The sequence below is a fragment of the Bufo bufo genome, chromosome 1, assembly GCF_905171765.1.
Source record: "Bufo bufo chromosome 1, aBufBuf1.1, whole genome shotgun sequence".
NCBI lineage: Eukaryota > Metazoa > Chordata > Amphibia > Anura > Bufonidae > Bufo > Bufo bufo.
This window is the reverse complement of record NC_053389.1, coordinates 113,028,330-113,050,466: the sequence shown is the minus strand read 5'-3', so window position 1 is coordinate 113,050,466 and position 22,137 is coordinate 113,028,330. Positions and strand designations below refer to the sequence as shown.

The 22,137-nt window shown below is 49.6% G+C and overlaps 1 protein-coding gene across 1 annotated transcript in view; it reads right to left on the bottom strand.

The window, feature by feature from the left end:
• ATAD3A (ATPase family AAA domain containing 3A) overlaps positions 1–22,006 on the bottom strand; it is a 100,513-nt gene extending 78,507 nt beyond the window's left edge. The window contains exons 1-7 of the mRNA XM_040428041.1: positions 21,705–22,006; positions 19,616–19,692; positions 16,292–16,393; positions 15,743–15,802; positions 12,943–13,012; positions 870–1,035; positions 712–781 (exon numbers count right to left, since the gene is read on the bottom strand). Coding sequence (XP_040283975.1) covers positions 712–781; positions 870–1,035; positions 12,943–13,012; positions 15,743–15,802; positions 16,292–16,393; positions 19,616–19,692; positions 21,705–21,897 — 738 coding nt within the window. The 5' untranslated portion in view covers positions 21,898–22,006. The remainder of the gene's footprint in view (positions 1–711; positions 782–869; positions 1,036–12,942; positions 13,013–15,742; positions 15,803–16,291; positions 16,394–19,615; positions 19,693–21,704) is intronic.
• Positions 22,007–22,137: the final 131 nt, after the last annotated feature.

Here is a 22,137-nt window from a genome sequence, read left to right as displayed (position 1 = left end):
CTCAGACCCCCAACGATCAAAACCTTTACGTCACTATGACGTAGCAAATTTTATTTTTTACAAAGTTCACTGTCCCTTTAAGAAAGCATGGGAAGGTCACTTGATACTTCCCTGGAGCCCTAACACCCAAAAACCAGTAAGGGCCCATTCACATGCCATTTTCTGCCGGCTGAAATTCCACCGTGGACCATGGGGTTTCAGTCTCCTATTCATTTCAATAGGGGGCAGTGCTGAAGATTACGGAGCGGCAGTTAAAAAACACAGCAGGGACAAACATGGCGTAGCCACGGCTTTTAAGTGCCGTTCCGCGATCTTCATCGCTAGCAACCATCGAAAATAATGGTCAGCAGGAACTCCACAGTCGCCGTCAAAACTCTTGCTCTGGTTCCATGCCAAAAAACACCAAAAGTGAGTGATTTCAACTATCTTGTGGCATAGTGACTAGCACCTCGGGAGGTGGTCAGATGGTACATTCCCCTCCACCCACTAGTTCAGCTTGTCCTGGTGTCAGGTTCCATTAGCTAAGATGGGGGTGATGGAATCCGTTTATACAGATGCCTCTAGCCATTATTCTGCATTTCCTTTCTTTAGGACACTGGCCAGTCTACCGAGAAGCTATTGATCTAACACCAGTGACAATAAAGCTAAAACAGTTCAGATCAAGTGATTTTGGGTTAGGGAGGAGGACCCCTTTAATTCAGCAGTACTCACAGCAGCGGTCACTTTGTCCCAGTCTGATACAAAGGTCCGGAAACCTTCTCCAAACACGGTCCCTGCCGTCCTACAGGAAGAAGCATTATCTTATGTTATCCCCGTGCTTGTCAGCCACACAAGATCATCCTCTACAGTGAGAGTTCCCCTTTACATACTTGATAGACTCCAGAACAGTTTGCCGATGCTCGGCAGCTTTCAGACGGATCTGCTCCCGGATAATGTCAGCGTTTTCCCGCTCCACCTTGGCTCGTGCCCGCGCCTCTGCCTCTATCCGCAGCATTTCATTCTTGTGCCGTAACTCCATCTCATGCTCGATTGTGGCTGAAAAGAGAGCACAAAGCGCATCATCAGCAGCAGATACAAACATGGCCGACTTACCAGAATATCTTATTTATCATCTGCATAAGGCTAATGTCGCGCGACAATTTTTATAATGGCAGTCTATGGTGTCGCACTGCAACATGCTGCGACGCGACAGACGCTGAAAATCCATTCGAGATGGATTTTTCTGCGACTGTCACGTCGCAGTATGTTGCATGTTGCAGTGCGACACCATAGACTGCCATTATAAAAATTGGCGCGCAACATTGGTGCGACAAATGTTGCAGTGTAGTTGTGTCTTATCTGTCACGCGACTTAAGTCTGGGGGCAAGACTGCGCTCTGCTCCTTCTCCAGACCTTGCATTATTGCACTGGTTCCAGGAACACCAATACTGGGTATACTGGTAAACTGCCCAACTGAACAGAATCATGTCCCTACTACTTACTGGTGCGTACGGCAGAACTAACCACTAAGAAAAGGACAGCATATGAAATACAGCAGCTTCTCAATCTGATCTCCAGAATGAAAATGGTTAATGGTGGGAAAATATTGTTATATGGCACCGGACCAGTCATACTGTACTGGGAGAGCCACGTCCACAGCTGGGAAACTCCTCACCGCATTGATCGCTACTTGGTAAGTGAAATTACACAGTCACCTAGGGCTGTTTCAATACCAAAATTTTGATTCGCTTCCGATACCATAAAAAAGTATTGCGATACTTGATACCACGCGAAAAAAAAAAAAAAACACCAAAAAAGCTGCGTGCATTCCGCATAATCGAACAGTCCAATCCTATTTTTTAGGGGGCACAAAGTGACAAAAAAAAAAAAATGGTGAATGGTGCAGTTTTTATTTTTTATGTTACGGCGTTTACCGCATAGATTTTTTTAAAATATTTTAATAGTTCGCACTTTTTTGGGCGTGGCGATATGTAATATGTTTATTTTTTGTTTATATATTTTATATGTAAAATTGGGAAAGGGGGTGATTTAAACTTAATATTTTGGTGGGTTTTTTTTTACTTTTAATTTAACCCCTTAAAGACCCAGCCATTTTTCACCTTAAGGACCAGGCCATTTTTAGCAAATCTGACCAGTGTCCCTTTATGTGGTGATAACTTTAAAACGCTTTTACGTATCCAGGCCATTCTGAGATTGTTTTCTCGTCACATACAGGTGAAACTCAAAAAATTCGAATATCGTGCAAAAGTTTATTTATTTCAACTTAAAAGGAGTTTCATTAATGCAACTTAAAATTATTATATTGTGAATAGGGCTGAAACGATTGCATCGATTTAATCGATGCAATCGAGCCAAAGAAAATCCTCGATGCGGATTCGTTTAAATCATATGACCACGGAGAGGAAGAGAAGCCTCCCACTCACCGCTCCATGGCTTCCCGACTCGGCACCGCAATGAACAGCGGGTCCTATAACTACCAGTACTTCAGAGGCCGCTGAGGTAAACCAAAATGGCCGCCGCCGTCCCGCTAAACAGCAGACCGTGGTTGCAGCCAGCGCGTCACCTGACCCTTACGAGTCGCCATGGAGCCCGGCTCATACACAGGGATCTCAAGTCTCCCGGAGCTTCAGGGAGTCTCCCGCTATTAGATAGCGGCTCCCTGACACCCACATGTGAGACAATATCTCCCGGAAAGGTTTATCTCAGTCAGATAGCAGAGCAGAGAGATAAGAGAAGTGACAGGACACAGAGTTTAGATTACAGGTTGAATTAACCCTTTAGGGTCAAATTGGCTTCTCAAGGAGTTGTATATGTTAAAGGCATCCCTCCTTCTGTCTCATTCAGTAGCTATAGAACTATTGAGAGAGATGCTTTTTTTTTAAAATACATTTACACATTTAACCCTCCATTTTAATTATATTATTTACCCCAGTGTTAAATTAACACCCCCTGGATGCTTTAATCATATATATAAATATGATAATTTGGGGCAGGGTAATGAGCCCAGTCCTCCACACCATAGAGCAAAGTGTGCAGATACTGCATATGTTTGGAAAATGTAATAAAAAGTTCGTGAAAAAAATAAATAAGAAAACCTCCCTGAAATGAGAAGTGCACCTCCCTGAAATGAGTTTTTGCAGGTTGGGATGTCTGCATACACTTCCGGCAGTTCCTATAGCAACCAGTAACACTTTTTTTGGTTTCCGGTCCAGTGTATTTCTCCTGGAACCAGAGCTGGGAGCCGGGTGGAGAGGCGAGTGACTGTTTCCTCCTGTGAGACCGGCGCTCAGCATGGCCGCTGGGTGCTAGGCACCACATGTACTTCTGTCCCAGCGTCCTCTATCACTTACTGTATGGGCTCCATAGGGTGGTCTGACCTAATACCCCACCCGTGTCTCTGATATAGGTATCAGAGATCTCCACTCTAATGGGGTCTCCCTCTCTGTGACATCCATGTCTTCTTATTGACAGAGGATGATCTGAGAGGAGGACCCCTTTAATAGGGTATTCTGTTAAGAAGTTATTCCCTATCCTCAGGACAGGGTATTAGTATGAGATCAGAGTGGGTCTGAGTGCTGGGGACCCTACTGATCACAATAATGGGGGCCCCCATACCCTGGAATAATTGGAGGGCGCTGGTCAAGCATGCACACCGTCGCGCCATTTATTTTTTATGGGACTGTCAGAGATCGCTGAGTACCATGCCCGGCTATATCCGACAGTCCCATAAAGATGAATGGAGCTGCAGTGTGCATGCTTGACCAGCACTATATTCATTTTGGGGGTATAGACCCACCCTTTCTTGTGATCAGAGGAGCTGAAGGGGCTGCAACACTAATTCATGCTGCACCCGTCACAGTGTTCCCCCTGCATAGTGGTGCCCCAGCCATCCGCCATGCAGGGAACTGCAGCACATCTCTATTCAAGTGAACGGGGCAGGCTGCAATATGTGGCAGTGCTGCTGGGCAGGGAAACACTGTGAGGGTATGTCCACATGGGATTCATACTTACCTACAGTGTTACGTGCTGCCCCCGCTGTCTCCATTTTCCGGTCCCTGCACTGTACATCGGGCTGTGCATGGACATGGTCAAGGTCACATGTAGTGACTGGCTTCAGCGGTGATGTGGTCACAAGCAGCACGTCAGCACTGAAGCTACTCATTGGCAGGAGTGGCGCATGTGACCAGGCCCACGCACAGCCGGATTTAAGGCAGGCAAGTATGACTCTTCCGTTTCAGTAGGCCGACTGCAAGCACTTCCTAAAAAAAAAATTGTAAACAGCGGTGCAGCAGGGAGTCGCCGGCTCCCCGCCATTGGTAGTTGAGCATAGGTAGGCGATGACGTAATCACGCCTGCTTTGCTGAGCCCAGACTGGAGCAGACGTGCTCCGCTCTGTTCACTGGGGGAACATTTGGTGGGTGAGTATTCAAATTGGAGGCAGTAAGGGGCATCACCATTACAGTCAATGGGCATCCAGCTATGACTGATGCAGCCAGTGAACTCCGGCAGTCGGGTATTCCACCGGAACAGACTGCCGGGGTTCACAACATAACCTTAGAACAGCCTGCTGGAGTATACTGTATTGGTTACAGCCGAATACAACCAGCTATATGCTCTCATTGACTATAATGTGGTCCAAGGCCATCTGGCCATGTTCCGGCATACATGCTGGGCATCGTCCAAAGCTTTTTTTTTTTTTTTTTTTTTTTGTCGTCCGGCCAAAACCCAGCCTGAATGCTGTAAGGCCGGACCCCATTACAGTCAATCGCTGCAGCAGCCGGCAGATAATCCAGCTATACCCGATATGGTATATTCTGGCTGTTTATGTATATTGCTGCTGCAACTGTGAAAGAAGCCGTGTGTGTGTGCAGTTATTTGCTATACCACTGTAATAAATAAAAATATTGTTTTTATAAAGCAATAAGGAGATTTTTGTGAAACTCACCTGTAAAATCTTTTTCTCGTAATTTCCATTGGGGGACACAGACCATGGGTATAGCTTAGAGATATTACTAGGAGGGACACTATGCAAAAAAAAGAAGCTCCTCCTCCTCGGGCTATACCCCCAGGCACCTCCAGGAGAACTTCAGTCGTTGCAAAAGCAGTAGGAGAAGGAGAACGGAAACAAAACATTATGGAAACCATCACACAGCACACCCTAAGGCGCAAACCAAAAAAAAAAGGGCGGGAGCTGTGTCCCCCAATGGAAATTACGAGAAAAAGATTTTACAGGTGAGTTTCACAAAAATCTCCTTTTCTCGTTCATTCCATTGGGGGACACAGACCATGGGACGTCCCAAAGCAGTCCATGGGGTGGGAAAAAAGAACAAATCCAACACCGCCAGGAATAAACGTCCAGTAGTCAAACCGGAACCACAGCCTGCAATACCCTGCGCCCAAGAGCAGCATCAGCCGAGGCCAGAGAGTGTAACTGATAAAACTTTGTGAAAGTATGTAAGGACGACCAAGTGGCCGCCTTACACAACTGGGAAACGGATGCGCGATTGCGTCTAGCCCAGGAAGCACCCACTGCCCTTGTGGAGTGAGCGGTAATCCGCGACGGCGGAACGTGGCTGCGAGCGCGATATGCCGCAGCAATAGCGGAACGGATCCACCGCGCCACGGTGACCTTGGAAGCCGCCAGGCCCTTACGGGACCCTTCAGGAATCACAAAGAGAGAGTCTGAACGCCGGAAGGAAGCGGTAGCCCCCAGGTACACCTTCAGGGCCCTGACGACGTCCAGGGAGTGGAGAGCGCATTCCTTGGGGTTCACCGGAGAAGGACAAAAAGAGGGCAGGACAAGATCCTCGTTAAGGTGGAAGGGAGAAACCACCTTGGGCAAAAAAGAAGGCACCGGTCTGAGCACCACCTTATCCTGGTGAAAGACCAGAAAAGGTTCCCGGCAGGAAAGTGCGGCCAGCTCCGAAACTCGCCTGATGGAGGTTATGGCCACCAGAAAAACTACCTTCCAGGTGAGTAAAACCAGAGAGATCTCCCTCAGAGGTTCAAAAGGCGCCGCCTGAAGGGCGCGCAGAACCAAGTTGAGATCCCAGGGGGGCAAGGGAGGCACATACTGAGGAACCGAATGCGCCACCCCCTGCAGGAAGGTTTTTACAGGTCTCAAAAAGGCAATGGACCTCTGAAAAAAGATAGCCAAAGCAGAAACCTGACCCTTTAAAGAACTGAGCGACAGACCCATGTCGAGGCCGGACTGGAGAAAAGACAGCACCACTGGGACAGAGAAACGTAGGGGCGAGTAGCCCGATTTCTCACAAAACACCAGGAAGGCCTTCCAGGTGCGATAATAGATTCGTGAAGAAGCCGGCTTTCGAGCCCTGATCATGGTTCTTACCACCGCATCAGAGAAGCCTCTCTTCCTCAGGATGGCGGTCTCAACAGCCATGCCGTTAAACGCAGCTGCCGTGAATTCTGGTGGAAGAGCGGCCCCTGAGACAAGAGATCCTCTCTGTCGGGCAGAGGCCACGGGACGTCCGCCAACATACGAGCGACGCTGGAGAACCAGGCGCGACGAGGCCAATCCGGAGCGACGAGAATGGTTGGTATCCCCTCCGCCTCGATCTTGCGCAGCACCTTCGGCAACAGAGGAATCGGAGGGAAGACGTAAAGGAGGCTGAACCGCTGCCATGGAAATACCAGCGCGTCCACCCCGTCCGCCCGTGGGTCTCGAGCGCGGGCAAGATACACCGGCACCTTGTGGTTGAGCCGGGAAGCCATCAAATCTACGTCCGGACGGCCCCATCGGTGGCAGATGTCCTCGAACACCTCCGGATGGAGAGACCACTCTCCCGGATCCACCTTGGTGCGACTCAGAAAATCCGCCGTCCAATTGTCGACTCCCGGGATGTACACTGCCGACAATACCGGAACATGAGACTCCGCCCATAAGAGGATCCTCGCTACTTCCCGCATTACTGCCCGACTGCGAGTCCCGCCCTGATGGTTGACATAAGCCACAGCCGTGGCATTGTCCGACTGAACCCGCACCGGGCGAGTCGCCAGGAGAGGAGTCCAATGGGAGAGGGAGTGGAAAATCGCCCTCAATTCCAAAACGTTTATGGGGAGACGGGATTCCTCCGTCGACCAGACACCCTGAACTGTGAGGTTCCGGAGAACACCTCCCCAACCGATGAGGCTGGCGTCGGTGGTGACTATCGTCCAGGAGAACGGAAGGAAGGACTTTCCTGACGATAGGTTCAGGGGAGACTGCCACCAAGGGAGAGACGCTCGAACTTGCCGGGACAGACGAACAGGAGTGTCTAGACCCCGAGGGTTCTTGTTCCAGAGGGCAAGGATCATCTGTTATAGCGGGCGAGTGTGAAATTGGGCGTACGGAATCGCCTCGAAAGAGGAGACCATAAGGCCCAGCACCCGCATGCACTCCCGAATGGTGGGACGTGGAGAGCGTAGAAGGAGCACCATTGCCAGACGAATCTGGGAAGCCTTGGAATCTGGAAGAAACACCCGAGAAATCGAGGTGTCCAAGATCATCCCCAGGAACGAGAGTCTCTGGGAGGGGTGCAGAGAGGACTTGGGGAGATTGATCAGCCATCCGAACCGTTCCAGGGATTGAACCGTGATTCGGATGCTGTCCTCGGCCTGTGGAAGAGACGGAGCTTTTATCAAGATGTCGTCTAGGTATGGTAACAAAGAGATGCCCCTGGTGCGAAGAAGCGCCATGAGAGGCGCCAGAATCTTCGTAAAAACTCGAGGGGCGGTTGCCAACCCAAAAGGTAGGGCGACGAACTGGAAATGACGCCCCCCTATGGCAAAGCGCAGAAAGAGATGGTGGGACTCTGCAATAGGGACGTGCAAGTAGGCGTCTTGAATGTCCACAGACGCGAGAAATTCTCCTGGAAGCAGAGAAGCAATAACGGAGCGAAGGGACTCCATGCGAAACTTCCGCACCCGTAGAAACTTGTTGAGAAGTTTTAGATCCAAGATTGGACGCACTGACCCCTCTTTCTTTGGAACAACAAACAGGTTTGAGTAAAAACCTGTCCCTTGCTCTTCTGGGGGAACGGGGGAAATGACACCACGGTCCCGAAGAGAGGAGACCGCAAAAAAAGAGGTCCGAGGCCCTGGCTGGATCCCCCGGAACGCGAGAAGGGAAAAAACGTTCCGGCGGGCTGGACGCGAACTCCAACTTGTAGCCGGACGTCACCACTTCCAGAGCCCAGGCGTCCTGAACGTGAGCCCTCCAGACCTGTTGAAAGGAGAGCAGACGGCCCCCCACCACGAGGGGTGGGGGCACCCCTTCATGCGGAGGGTTGCTTGGGAGCAGGAGGACGGGCTGACTGCGCCCGAGGCCGCCAAGAAGGCTGGGGCTTGAAGAAAGGCTTCTTGCGGGAGTCCTGGGACCCCCCTGCCGATGAGGACGACGGCGTCCTGGCAGTGGAGAAGCGACGAAAGGACTGGCCCCGGAAACCTGAAGGCCGAGACCGAAAGGGATGCTTGGTCCTGGGCTGGGGTAGATGAGTGCTCTTGCCCCCTGTTGCGGCAGAAATGAATTCATCTAGTTGAGCCCCAAAGAGCCTGGACCCTTCAAAGGGAAGGTTAGCGAGGGATCGCTTGGATGAGGCATCAGCATCCCACACCTTCAGCCAGACCTCCCTGCGCTGAATGACAGAGAGGGCCGAAATACGGGCAAAGAGGGAGCCGATGTCCATTGAAGCCTCACAGAGATATTTAGACGCTTGAGACATCTGGATGATAAAATCCAGAGTATCTGCAGAGGCGTCCTGCTCTGACAGATCCTGGTGGTGGCGCTGCAACCACGTTGTAAGGGCTCTGGCGACCCAAGCCGACGCAAAGGCCGGTCGCAGGGAAGCGCCCGCCAGCGAGAAGATGGACTTGGAAAGTGAATCCAAACGTCTGTCCACCGCATCCTGCAGAGAGGAACCGTCTAGGACGGGAAGGGCCGTGTTCTTGGCTAACCTGGCCACCGGAGGATCTACCTTAGGGGAAGAAGTCCACTTTTCCACTGTGTCAGCTGGAAAAGGATAAAGCGTATCCATACGCTTGGTGGCCGAAAATTTTTGATTAGGTCGATCCCAAGCTTTTGATAGGACCGCAGTGAATTCCTCGTGAATAGGGAACACGGCGGACTCCTGTTTCTTGGGTGGAAAAAGGGAGAACTCCCGACTAGTGGAAGGAGGAGAATCCCCTTGTATATTAAAAGTGTCACGGACAGCTGCCACCAACTCGGTTACCATGGTGGAAAGCTTAGGCAGGGGTTCCCGCTCCGTGACTTCGTCCGATCCGGACAATTCCCCATCGGATTTGCGCTCCCTGCGAGGGGGAGAGTCAACCGGGCATGCCTCAAGGCGAGGGGGAGAAGCGGAGTCATCCGAGGAGGAATGCTGCCGCTCACGCTGCCTTTTAGAAGTCAGACGCCCTCTGTGAGAGTCGCTGAGAGGGGATGGAGTGGTGGATGCCACTGGATTAGTAGCCGCCATGCGCTCCATGAAGGACATGGCTGCCTTGGCAACTAAGGCCAGATCAGCTGCCGCATTAGACATGGCGGAGGCCCAGGCGGGTACAGCTGTATCCGCAGGGGCAGAGGGAGGACCGGGCTGAGCAAGAGAAGGAGGCTGATCCTGTCCGGGAGCAGGGCATGAGTCACAGGAACCAGTGACAGAAAAAGGCCTAAGGCATATTTTACATGACTCCAGTGGAGCCTGAGAGGAAGCCTTGGAAGGCTTAGGGGCCCCAGGTTTAGGCATGATGGTATTCCAAAAAAGATTTCCTACCAGGTTGCTGCAATTCCTACCACCCAGGCAACAGCAGAAGTCTCCGGTCACCGAGAAAAAACTGAGGAGCTGCACGGCCGCAATCCAGCAGAGTCTCCGGCGTAGGGAGAGACAGAGCTGGACGCCGAGGCTCCGCCCCCTTGGACGCGTCATTGCGGCGCGAAATAAGCGCGCGCGCATTTCAAATACACCCCTTCGCCAGATACGGCGCAGCGGGGGTTAATATCGGGAGGAGCAGGCCGGCGGGAGCTGCAGAGAGCGCAGCGGCCATAAGATAAAATACACTCCCTCAGTGCCAAGATTGCCGCCGATGCGGCCATAGGCTGAGCTGCAGGCAGGTATCAGTGGAATCACCAGCCCTCCCCAGAAAGGCCCCCTCCCAACGGGAAAAAATGCCCCCAGCCGGTCCTTCTCTAGCTCACCTCAGGTCACAGAGCGCCAGACAGACGACAGGAAGGGGGGGGGGGGGGGGGGGGGAAAGGAGGGAGATTGAAGCAGGCAATACTTATCTGCACAGCATGCTCCCTCGATGTCCAGACCAGCAGGGATTCACCTCTTCAGACGTCTGACTCCAATCAAGGAGAGCAGTGCTCTGGTGGAGGGTAGGCAGCAGGTGTCCCAGCAGCTGGTGGGATGCCAGAGCTAACATGTCGAGTCTGGATCCACTTTTCTTCTGTGGGGGAATGGGAGGTAGCCAGGAACCTTCAGAAGACCGTGGCAGACCCTCCACAGGGGCCAGGAAAGCACAATGCTGACCTGCGTCCCCATCTGAAACCAGAAAAAAAAATAACAAACAGGAGAAGAATAAATGTCAACCTCCTTGAACGGACACTAAGCAAAGACTGAAGTTCTCCTGGAGGTGCCTGGGGGTATAGCCCGAGGAGGAGGAGCTTCTTTTTTTTGCATAGTGTCCCTCCTAGTAATATCTCTAAGCTATACCCATGGTCTGTGTCCCCCAATGGAATGAACGAGAAATGTTATTTTAAGGGCTCTTTCACACCTGCGTTATTGTCTTCCGGCATAGAGTTCCGTCGTCGGGGCTCTATGCCGGAAGAATCCTGATCAGGATTATCCTAATGCATTCTGAATGGAGAGTAATCCGTTCAGGATGCATCAGGATGTCTTCAGTTCCGGTACGGAACGTTTGTTGGCCGGAGAAAATACCGCAGCATGCTGCGCTTTTTGCTCCGGCCAAAAATCCGGAACACTTGCCGCAAGGCCGGATCCGGAATTAATGCCCATTGGAAGGCATTGATCCGGATCCGGCCTTAAGCTAAACGTCGTTTCGGCGCATTGCCGGAGCCGACATTTAGCTTTTTCTGAATGGTTACCATGGCTGCCGGGACGCTAAAGTCCTGACAGCCATGGTAAGTGTAGCGGGGAGCGGGGGAGCAGTGTACTTACCGTCCGTGCGGCTCCCCGGGCGCTCCAGAGTGACGTCAGGGCGCCCCAAGCGCATGGATCACGTGATCGCATGGATCACGTCATCCATGCGCATGGGGCGCTCTGACGTCATTCTGGAGCGCCCGGGGAGCCGCACGGACTGTAAGTATACCGCTCCCCCGCTCCCCGCTCCTACTATGGCAACCAGGACTTTAATAGCGTCCTGGGTGCCATAGTAACACTGAAAGCATTTGGAAGACGGTTCCGTCTTCAAATGCTTTCAGTACACTTGCGTTTTTCCGGATCCGGAGTGTAATTCCGGCAAGTGGAGTACACGCCGGATCCGGACAACGCAAGTGTGAAAGAGGCCTAAGAAGGTTTTTCTTATTAGATTATGCTACTTTCACACTAGCGTTTTTCTTTTCCGGCATAGAGTTCCGTCACAGGGGCTCTATACTGGAAAAGAACTGATCAGGCATATCCCTGTGCATTCTGAATGGAGAGTAATCTGTTCAGGATGCATCAGGATGTCTTCAGTTCAGTCTTTTTGACTGATCAGGCAAAAGAGAAAACCGTAGCATGCTACGGTTTTATCTCCGGACAAAAAAACTGAAGACTTGCCTGAATGCCGGATTCGTCCTTCTGGTCTGCGCATGCGCAGACCTTTAAAGATGAGATGAAAATAAATACCGGATCCGTTTTGCCTGATGACACCGGAAAAACGGATCCAATATTGCAATGCATTTTTCTGACTGATCAGGATCCTGATCAGTCTGAAAAATGCCTGGTCAGAAAAATGACATGTGTTTGCATACAGTTTGCCTGATCAAGCAGGCAGTTCAGGCAACGGAACTGCCTGCCGGAATCAAACAACGCAAGTGTGAAAGTGCCCTGAGGCTGAGTTCACACGAGTGTGTCCGGATGCGTTGCGGCAAACCCGCGCGAGTAGGTACCCAATTGCAGTCAGTTTTGACTGCGATTGCGTTCCGTTGTTCTGTTTTTATCGCGCGGGTGCAATGCATTTTGCACGCGCGTGATAAAAAAACTGACTGTGGTACCCAGACCCGAACTTCTTCACAGAAGTTCAGGTTTGGGTTCGGTCTAGTGTAGATGTAATTATTTTCCTTATAACATGGTTATAAGGGAAAATAATAGCATTCTTTAATACAGAATGCTTAGTAGGTGGTCAATTGAGGGTTAAAAAATAAAAAATAATTAACTCACCTTCTCCTCTTGATCGCGTAGCTGCCGGTCTCTTCTTACTTCTTTAATCATGAGCTGCCGGCTAAAGGACCTGTGGTGATGTCACATCACCTGGTCCAATCACATGGTCCATCACCACGGTGCCCCTATTCACCCTGCAGAGGCCAACAGTGCCTTACTCACTTGGGCTGATTATATATATATATATATATATATATATATATATATATATATATATATATATTTTTTAGGTATATCCTTTCTTCAACTGCATGAAACAATGAAGCCTACTGTGCTATTCCATACAGGAGCATCCCACAAATAAAGTACACTATGCAAACAGTGTGAACAGATCCTTAATCTCATTGGAGCAAGCAGCTTGGCAGATGCTGCTTTCCCTATTCTCTGGCTCATTCATGGTAATACTTCAGGTATCCATTTTCTCCCCGCCAGAAACAGCGCCATTACTTGTATTGCAGCTCAGCCCCATGCAAGAACCAGTGAATAAAAGAAAAAAAAAAAAAAAGAAGAGAAAAAAAAAGCAGAGACAAAATGGGAGTAAATGGTGAGAATGAAGCCTCTGTACCTTTGCGCATGGCCTCCTGTTTGTGGACGGACTCCTCTTGTTTTCGCAGATTCTCTTCATTCATCAATTGCTTAAAAACAGAACACAGGAATATTAACAATGGAGGAGTCACAACCCTCCCCCTGTCTGTAAGTGACCAAAGGGGACAGAGAAGGGAGGCCATGACTGCAGGAGTAGTCTGTGACCGTGTAGGCACATAGATCTGCAGAGGAGCTGAGGACCAATAACGGACGAGATTTTTTTTTCACATTTTTATAGTGTACCCGAATGTTCAAATTGACTTTATTAAAACCTGTTCTAAATGTTGTGACAATTTTTTCTAATATACTTTATTTCTTTTTTGCGCTTAAGAATGGGTCCTCCCGTGCACTGCTGTGTGTGGGCCGTACAGGCAGGAGCTCTTACTTATACCAGCAGATGTGCCAAGTCAGAGCGGGCACAAGCAGGAGAGCGAGGTGATCAGCAGGGCGGAGCTCACGAGAATACGGATTCTAAAGCACTGTAGGCACCTGAACTTCAGGCGACTATTTTGCTAGGAAAAAAAATAAATTAACGTGATTAACGTATATTTGAAAAATTGTCAGCACATTTAGAACAGGCTCTTTTCAACACTTGGGTAAACTTTAAGATTTGCAAAGCCATTTCATTTTTAATTAGATTTGATGCACTGGAAAAATAAAACATTGGATGCAAAATTAAGCATTGCCTTCATAAGAAACCTGAAACCTATGACCTGCAGCAGAGGGTTCCTGTATTTGGTGCAGTCAGTGTGGTGTTCCACAGCTCCTATGCAGACAGCAGTGCACCCTAGTGGCCACAAGAGGAAACTACCGTTGGATCCTATTATTTAGCACCTAGCGTAAAGGTATTTTCATGGGGCCTCTGCCTGACCAACTCCGTTCTTCATTTCTTTCAGGAAAAGCCATCTGGGATGGAAGTCTACTGTGAGGGTCGGACTCTGGAGGAGCCAAAGGAAGAAGAACTAGGTAGTACAACAGGACTGGTCTCATGCTGGAGTCTAAATTCATTCTTGGGTTTGAGTTTGCTTTTGAATCTTTAGGAGATGTGAAGGGGGGCAGGAGTGCGGCACCCTTGTTATACCTAAATCAAGAACAGCTAACTACCAATGCTTAAAGGGGACCTGTCACCAGAAATGTAGTGCAATCTGCAGGCAGCATCTTATAGAGCAGGAGGAGCAGAGCAGATTGATCTATAGTTAAATGGCAAAAGATTCAGTAAAACCTGTTATTTATTCATTACAATCACTGCTCTCCCTCAGGTTAGCAGCCAAGTGGGCGGTCTTATTAATGTTAGGACATAGCTGTCAATCACAGAGAGGACCGCCCACATAACTTCTGAGCTCAGAAAGAGCAGAGACATTTTGCTGTAACTTTTCCCATAACACTGTATACCAATCTGCTCAGCTCCTCCTGCTCTATAACCTGCTGCCTGCAGATTGCACCGCATTTCATGGTGACAGATTCTTGTTGCTGCTTTTATCCAAACCTTGATCCTGCTAAGAACTCAGGGAAGAGAATGGCGAGAATGGTTGTCAGAGCGCCAGGATATGAGAGCTCTGTGCCGCCATTATTATATTGTCTGGGTGTTCTGAGAATAGATCATCTACCTTGAATAGGTTATCAATATCTGACCTGTGGGAGTCGGCCTCCCAGCACCCCCGTGACTCTCCGGTCAGCACTGCAGCATCTTCCTAGGTCAGTGACGTCACTTTATATCAGTCACACGGTCTGGGCGCAGTTCAGTGCCATGCAAGTGAATGGAGCGGGGCTGCAAAACCAAGCCCAGCCGCTATCCAAAGGACGGCGCTGTGACTGGTAAGGTGCAAGGAGGCCGTGGCGCTCAGCAGGTGGTGTCGGACTCCACCGATCAGATATTGATGAGGAGAGGGCATCAATATAAAACACCCAGAAAACCTCTAAGACTACTTTCACACTGGCGTTTTGGTTTCCGTTTGTAAAATCCGTTCAGGGCTCTCACAATCGGTCCAAAACGGATCAGTTTTGCTCTAATGCATTCTGGATGGAAAAGGATCCACTCAGAAGGCATCAGTTTGCCTCCGATCCGTCTCCATTCCGCTTTGGAGGCGGATTTTGGTGTCTGTCTGACGAAACTGAGCCAAACGGATCCGTTCTGACACACAATGTAAGTCAATGGAGGACGGATCTGTTTTCTATGACACAATCTGGCACAATAGAAAACTGATCCGTCCTCCATTGACTTTCAATGGTGTTCAAGACGGATCCGTCTTGGCTATGTTAAAGATAATACAAACGGATCCGTTCTGAACGGATGCAGACGGTTGTATTATCTGAACGGATCCGTCTGTGCAGATCCATGACGGATCCGCACCAAACGCGAGTGTGAAAGTAGCCTTAAATAAAAACCCTTCCCTTCTCTACAGCACATCGTCTTATGGCCTTGATGATACCTAGGTGAGCAGACTTAAATAGCAAATACCAGCAGCATCAACCCTATTGAACCAGACACGCTACCTGCTAGGTATTATTTGTTCAGCAGGATCAACCCGGCCAGGAAGTATGGCTGGTTTAATAGGGTTACTGTGCCAAGGGGATAGCTGCATTTACACGCTACTGTGATCGTTCCTCCCCATAAGGATTCCTTGTTACACAGGGCAGTGTGCTGCCGGCAAACTAGGATCTTCACTCCCATTACTATCCCAATCCTCGGCCTGTGTAAGAGCCTCCCTGACTACATATCCCAGCTCCTTATCAGTTACTCACTAGGACTACCGGCGAGGTGGACTGGGAACAGTACTTACCTGCTGTCGTAACTGCTCTTCGTACCGCTGTCTTGCTAATTTGTCTTGATACTGGGCTCTCTGTAAGAAAGAGAGAGGGCCGCAAATTAAGAAAATGGGGAACCATCACTGAGGAACTGAACATCTTACAACTACTACTTAAAAGGAGCCTTTATGTCTGGATGTTCCTTTCTCAAAAGGAGGACCCCGACACCTGGAACAAACTAAACTCATAAGGGCAACAGTGACACTACTCCCTAGGATCACTGATATTTTAGCAGTGTGCGTTACATCAGCACTCTCCATGCATCCCAGTATCCAGAGAGGAGGCGGGTGTCGGGGAAGGGTGACATCCAGAGCTGTGGGAAGTTCAGCTAGCACTAGTAATAGGAGTACGTCATAGCGAGTGTGCGCAGTGTATTCTTCTCTGCTCACGACATGCCAAGAGCAGTGGGGGAAGGGAAGCGACAACCACACACAGCACATTCTTTCCTGTCCCTTTCACGCCGCCTTCCATTCCATACACTGACAAATACTGAAGAAGTATCCCATCAGGAGATCTCAACTCACCGCTTGGTGTTGCTTTGTCTCCTCATTTAAGGTTTTCCTGCGCTCGTCGGCTTGCACTCGAATCTGCTCATTTTTCAGCTGTTCTACGGCGGCTTCGTATTCCTAAAAATAAAATAAAGAAGAAGAGGTATAGGAAACTGAAATGAGGAGGCACGCCGAGATATCGAGCTCTTCTATCGCTGGCTAATCATGCACATAAGATCGGAGTCGTGCTTCGCATCTCACTGCATTACTTTCCAATACCAACAGCGGTAAAGTGGTGGGCGCCCGTCTCCCGGGTGCTGGTTCAGTCCGCCGCATAAAAATATATAATCCATATGAAAAAAATGGACGGAGACAGCACGTCCCGTTGTGTTATTTTATTCCAGATGCAACGTTTCGGCTAAACAGCCTTTATCAAGCATCTGGAATAAAATAACACAATGGGACGAGATGTCTCCATCCATTTATTTATTTTTTTATTTGCAGTACTTAAAGGGGTTTTCTGGGATTTTAATATTTATGATGTATCAAGATAGGTCATGAATATCAGATCGGCGGGGGTCCGGCACCGTGTGAGCGCAGCCTTCCCTTCATTGTTTACCTGCTCGCCGTCTACAGCGCAGCGGTGAGCAGTGCGATTACAAGAAGCCGTCCCAGTCACTTCTATGGGACGACTTGTAATTACACCTGCTCACCACTGCGCTGTCGACAGGGAGCAGGTAAACAGTGAAGAGAAGGCAGCGCTGGCACGGCGTGCGGATTCTCTTCAACCAGCTGACCAGCGGTGGTGTCGGGTGTCGGACCCCCGCCGATCTGATATTGACGACCTATTCTGAGGATACGTCATCAATATTAAATTCCTCGAAAATCCCTTTAAAGAGGACCTATCACCATAAAAAAGCAATGTCCGTTTTGCAGAGAATAGCCATTTTTACAATGGGGTCTGCGAAAAAGTGTGGGATGTACATGGCCCACATCCGTATTTTGTGGGTCTGCAAACTGCGAACCGATATGGTCGTGTGAATTCCCCATAGACAACAGCAGCGGAAAGGAAGAGAGAAGGGAACGGCAAGAGCGCACTGCGTCTCCGCATACAGCTGATCAGCGGGGGGGGGGGGGTGCAGGTTGTCGATCCGATATCCATGATCTACCCTGAGGATCGGTCATCAATAGTAAAAGCCCGGACAACCCCTTTAAGTTAGAAAAAGCCAAGACATAAATGTATAAATGACAAGTTTTACTGAATCTTTTCCCATAAAAGTATATATCAGTCTGCTCAGCTCCTTTAGGCGACAGGTTCGCTTTAAATTACAGCCTGCAGAGTTGGTTTTTACTGCAAAAAGGCAGCGATCTTGTGGGCAGACAATCCTGCACCAGGAAACATAGCGGCAGTGTCACCAGCGACCTCCCTTGGACATTTGCTTAGACACATAGCCGTTTTTCTTTTGTTGCTCCGAGGCTCCGTTCCCGAGTTTTGATACTTTATCTTAATATAGGGAAAATAAGGCCTTTGGTGCAATGACAGTGTCACCATTGCTCTCCTTTCTGTGGCGAGCCTCTCTCCCCGATGCTCTGACAGTAGGGACAGGCAGTGGCACAGCAACAAGAAAATGGCGATGCCCCCATTGTCCCAAATACCTAATTTGTGTATTAAGAAAAAGGTATCATTCGGGAAAGGCGCCTCAGACCAACAAAAGAAAAACAGTGTTAGACTACATGCATGCGACCATTGCGTGTTTTGCGGTCCGCAAAACACGGATGGTGTCCGTGTGCATTCCGCAATTTGCGGAACGGCACAGACAGCCATTGATATAACTGCCTATTCTTGTGCGCAAAACAAACAAGAATAGGACAGGTTATATTTTTTTTGCGGACCACGGAACGGAGAAACGGATGCGGACAGCGCACGGAGTGCTGTGCGCGTTCTTTTGCAGCTCCATTGAAGTGAATGGGTCCGCATCCAAGCCGCAAAATCTGCGGCTCGGATGCGGACCAAAACAACGATCGTGTGCTTGTAGCCTTAAATCAGGTGAGCCCCACCTATGTGTCTATGCAAGCAGTTGGATGGGGGAGGGTCCACTGGAGACAGACTGCCTTTATATTTCAAGTTATCCCCTATGCAGAATAGGGTATAACAATTAGATTGGGCTGCGACCCGCACTGATCACAAGAACTTGGGCCCAGTACCCCATGGCAAGCCCCCAAAATGAACAGAGCAGCAGGATGAGCATGCCCACTGCACCTCCATTCATCTCTATGGGACCAGCTGTTGTACTGCGCCATCTCCAGCAGCCCCACAGAGATGAATGGAATGGCAGTACGTATGCTTGCCCTGCCACTCCATTCATTTCAGGTCCCGATCTAATGATGAGTGGTGGTCCCAGCAGTCAGACCCCCACAGTTATTCCTTATCCTGTTGATAGGGCATAACGTGAAATAACTGCAGATCCCCTTTAATTACTCCCACATTAGATTGCTGTGCAGAGACGGCTTCAAAGACTGAAAATCCCCAGAGCAAGCTCTGTGCAGACACTGAACAAGCAGGCAACGATGGGAGCTTTTCATTCTGAAAACTGCAGAATCGTAACCGCAGCTCAGGATTAGTACAAGAGAAATAAGGTCATGTATTCACAACGTTACTCAACTCTTCATGGAGATAAATTCTCACTAATACATGGCGGATTTCTTCTAAAAACAGCGCCAAACCTCTCCATAGGCGGAGTGTGGTAGTACAGCATCGCACCATTCACTTCAACAGCGCTAAACTGCGGCACCAGACAAAACCATGGGACAAGAGTGGCACGGTTAGGGCTCATGCACACGACCGTATGTATTTTTGCAATGCACAAAAAAAGGATCCGCAAAAAATATCGGTGACGTCCGTGTGAATTCCGTATTTTGCGGAACGGAAGACTCGGCCCCCTAATAGAACAGTCCTATCCTTGTCCGTAATGCGGACAATAATGAACATGCTCTATTTTTTGGCGGAACGGACATACGGAAACGGAATGCATACGGAGTAACTTTCAGGGTTTTTTGCGGACCCACTGAAATGAATAGTTCTGCATATGGTCGGCAAAAAAAAAAAGAAAAAGAAACGGACACGGAATGAAAATATGTTTGTTCGTGAGCCCTTCGTGGAACAAAAAAAAGCAGATTTCTCCTCATCCTGTACTCCGCTGCAGAGTATCCCGGCCGCAGCTTTAAGCATTCCAGTCTGAACAACTCCCCAGTGAGTAATTACGATCTTTTCATTTTAGCGCGGCTCCTCTTTCCATATTTCACAGCGATAGCGCTCTCCTAAAGTAATGGAAGCGTTTTCAGTCATCGTTCCGGATGTACCTTAACTTTAGATTGCTGCTCCATTTGCAGGGTCTCTTCTTGCAGCTTTGCCAGGCCGAGGGCTTCTTTGGCATGTTCTAAGAAATAAAGATGGAAAATAGAGATAAATACAGTTCTTCTGCGCCCGACTCCTCTAAAGATGGCTACAAGGTGGGTCTCTCTTGCAGGAGCACCTACCTTACCCAGGTACTCCGACTTATTTCAGTTCCTCCTTATATCTACTGCTCTCCGTTATCAGCCATTCCAGACTGGGAAGGCGCCATGTAACCTCATGATCACTACAGGTCTCCAGTCATCTGATGTGCAGAATCATGGACTGATAGTAGCGGCTCCCCTTCGGGCTACAGTGTAATACCAATTACCAACCTGCAGGGGTCCGAGCACTGGGGCGCCTTCCCAGTTGCTTGGCAGAGGCACCAAGAAAGTTTCTCACCACTTTTCTCTACTTGGTTCCTTCAAAAACGAGGCAACTGCATGAGAAGTGACGATTTTTCACCTCCTTCTAGCGATTTGTCTTTGATTGCACAGACCCTTTAAGGGTACTTTCACACTTGCGGCAGTGATCCGGCTGGCAGTTCCGTCTGCTGGATCAGGCAATCTGCATGAAAACGGACAGCATTTGTAGACGGATCCGGATCACAAATGCATTGCAAGAACGGATCTGTCTCTCCGGATGTCATACGGACAAACGGATCAGTTTCTATTTTTTTCCCCACATTTTTACCGGTCTGCGTCCAAAGTGCCGTACAGTGACTGAACTGATGACATCCTGCATGGATTTCTCTCCATTCAGATTGCATGGGGATGAAACTGATCAGTTCTTTTCCGGTATAGAGCCCCTAGGACGGAACTCAGTGCTGGAAAAGAAAAACGCTAGTGTGAAAGTATCCCGATTCATCAATGTCTTCAAGATCTCTGCAGATGGTTAGTAAGAACCGATCACAGCCCTGCTCACCTATCTGACAGCTGAGCTCCCCCGGCTTCAGTGTGGTAGCTGGTCAAACCTGCCAATTTGTAAAACACTGGCCTCCTATCTAATGTGTATGGATAGATAAGGATTGAACATGTTGGTTTTAAACTGCCCGATCCTCTTGTTCCGAGATAGAAAAGCCACAGTCGGAGACACCTGGCAGCGGCTTTCTCACCATTTAGGGTCCGGCGTCACGTCGTGTGTGTGTATAACTTGCTGTCGCACGATTATTTAGAGCCGTGAGAGCACAGGCGAGCCACGTGACTTACATTAAAGTCAATAGAGTAAAAGCCACGCGTGAATCAAACGTCTGGATTTTTTTGTGACTGTCACATTGCGACACCATTGACAAACATTACATGACATGTCGTCGTGTCGCCGAACCCCTAGGACACATGCATCCTCAGCCAGGAGAGCGGAGGCAGTGTGCAGGCAATAGCTATGTAATGTTAGGATACCCAGAATAAGAACGGTTCCATTCAATGACAGCAAACAGAGGGTAAGGAAGCAAAACAACGTCTAATACAGAAAAGCTTCTATACAGCTAGTGGTGACAGAATCCTGCAGCCGTGTGCCCTACAGTCCACAGACCAAGGAGAATGATGCAACCATGGGTCAACAGTGACATTGGCACATCAGAGCCGGGCGGGGGAAGCACAGACATTACATAGGACACGACGTACATCACACTCTACATGGTCCACAAAGCAAATATTAGGGTCAGAAGCAATAACGGCGGGCGATCAGGACAGGACCTGCCACCCCCAACAACGTGGTGTCTACCGTACATGATGTATGCGCCCATAGTGCAGAATATCTGATAGTCCGGCACCGTGGCACGCTGGACCGGCGGCCATGGCTCCATCCTTGGTGGTCCTGTCCATCGGGCACAGGTGACAGCGCAGCGCTCTCTTTTATCATGGAGGTCACTATTCTTCTAGACATGCCACATATATACAAGTGGTCTACCCAAGTGATAAGCGGTAATCAGCGTCGCACACCAATGACATTGTACAGACCGATGACAAATATCCCCCACACAGTGTAAGAACTACAAGCCCCAGCATGGCCTGTCACCTCTGCACCCACTACACCGCCCTGTCCTACCCATGCACTTACTGGACTGGTCAAGGTCCCTGGCGGCTTTGGCTGCCCTCTCAAGGCCGGTGGGGTCGAAGTTGCTCCATTTGTCCTTGGGCTTGTTCTTGTCTCCCCCATCTCCACTCCCTCCAGGAGGCGGAGGGGGCACCGGCAAGCCTGGCACATCTGGCGGCGCCCCCTGCCCCTTGTTATAGCCGAATAACCAAGACATAATCTACCGGGGGAGCGGACAGTCACAGCACCGATCTCCTCTCACTGATACACACGTGGGGCAGCCAGCGAATCACCGCGCATGCGCATCAACCTCGGCGCAAGGTCACTTTCCACACAACCTGCTGGGCCGATAACGTCACGAGCCGCGCCAGAAGGCTATTGGCTGAGCCTGCGACCGGCTTTCGGCTTCCTGTGGACGGAAAGCGCGACGGGACAAAAGTAGCAGACCTGTGGGAAA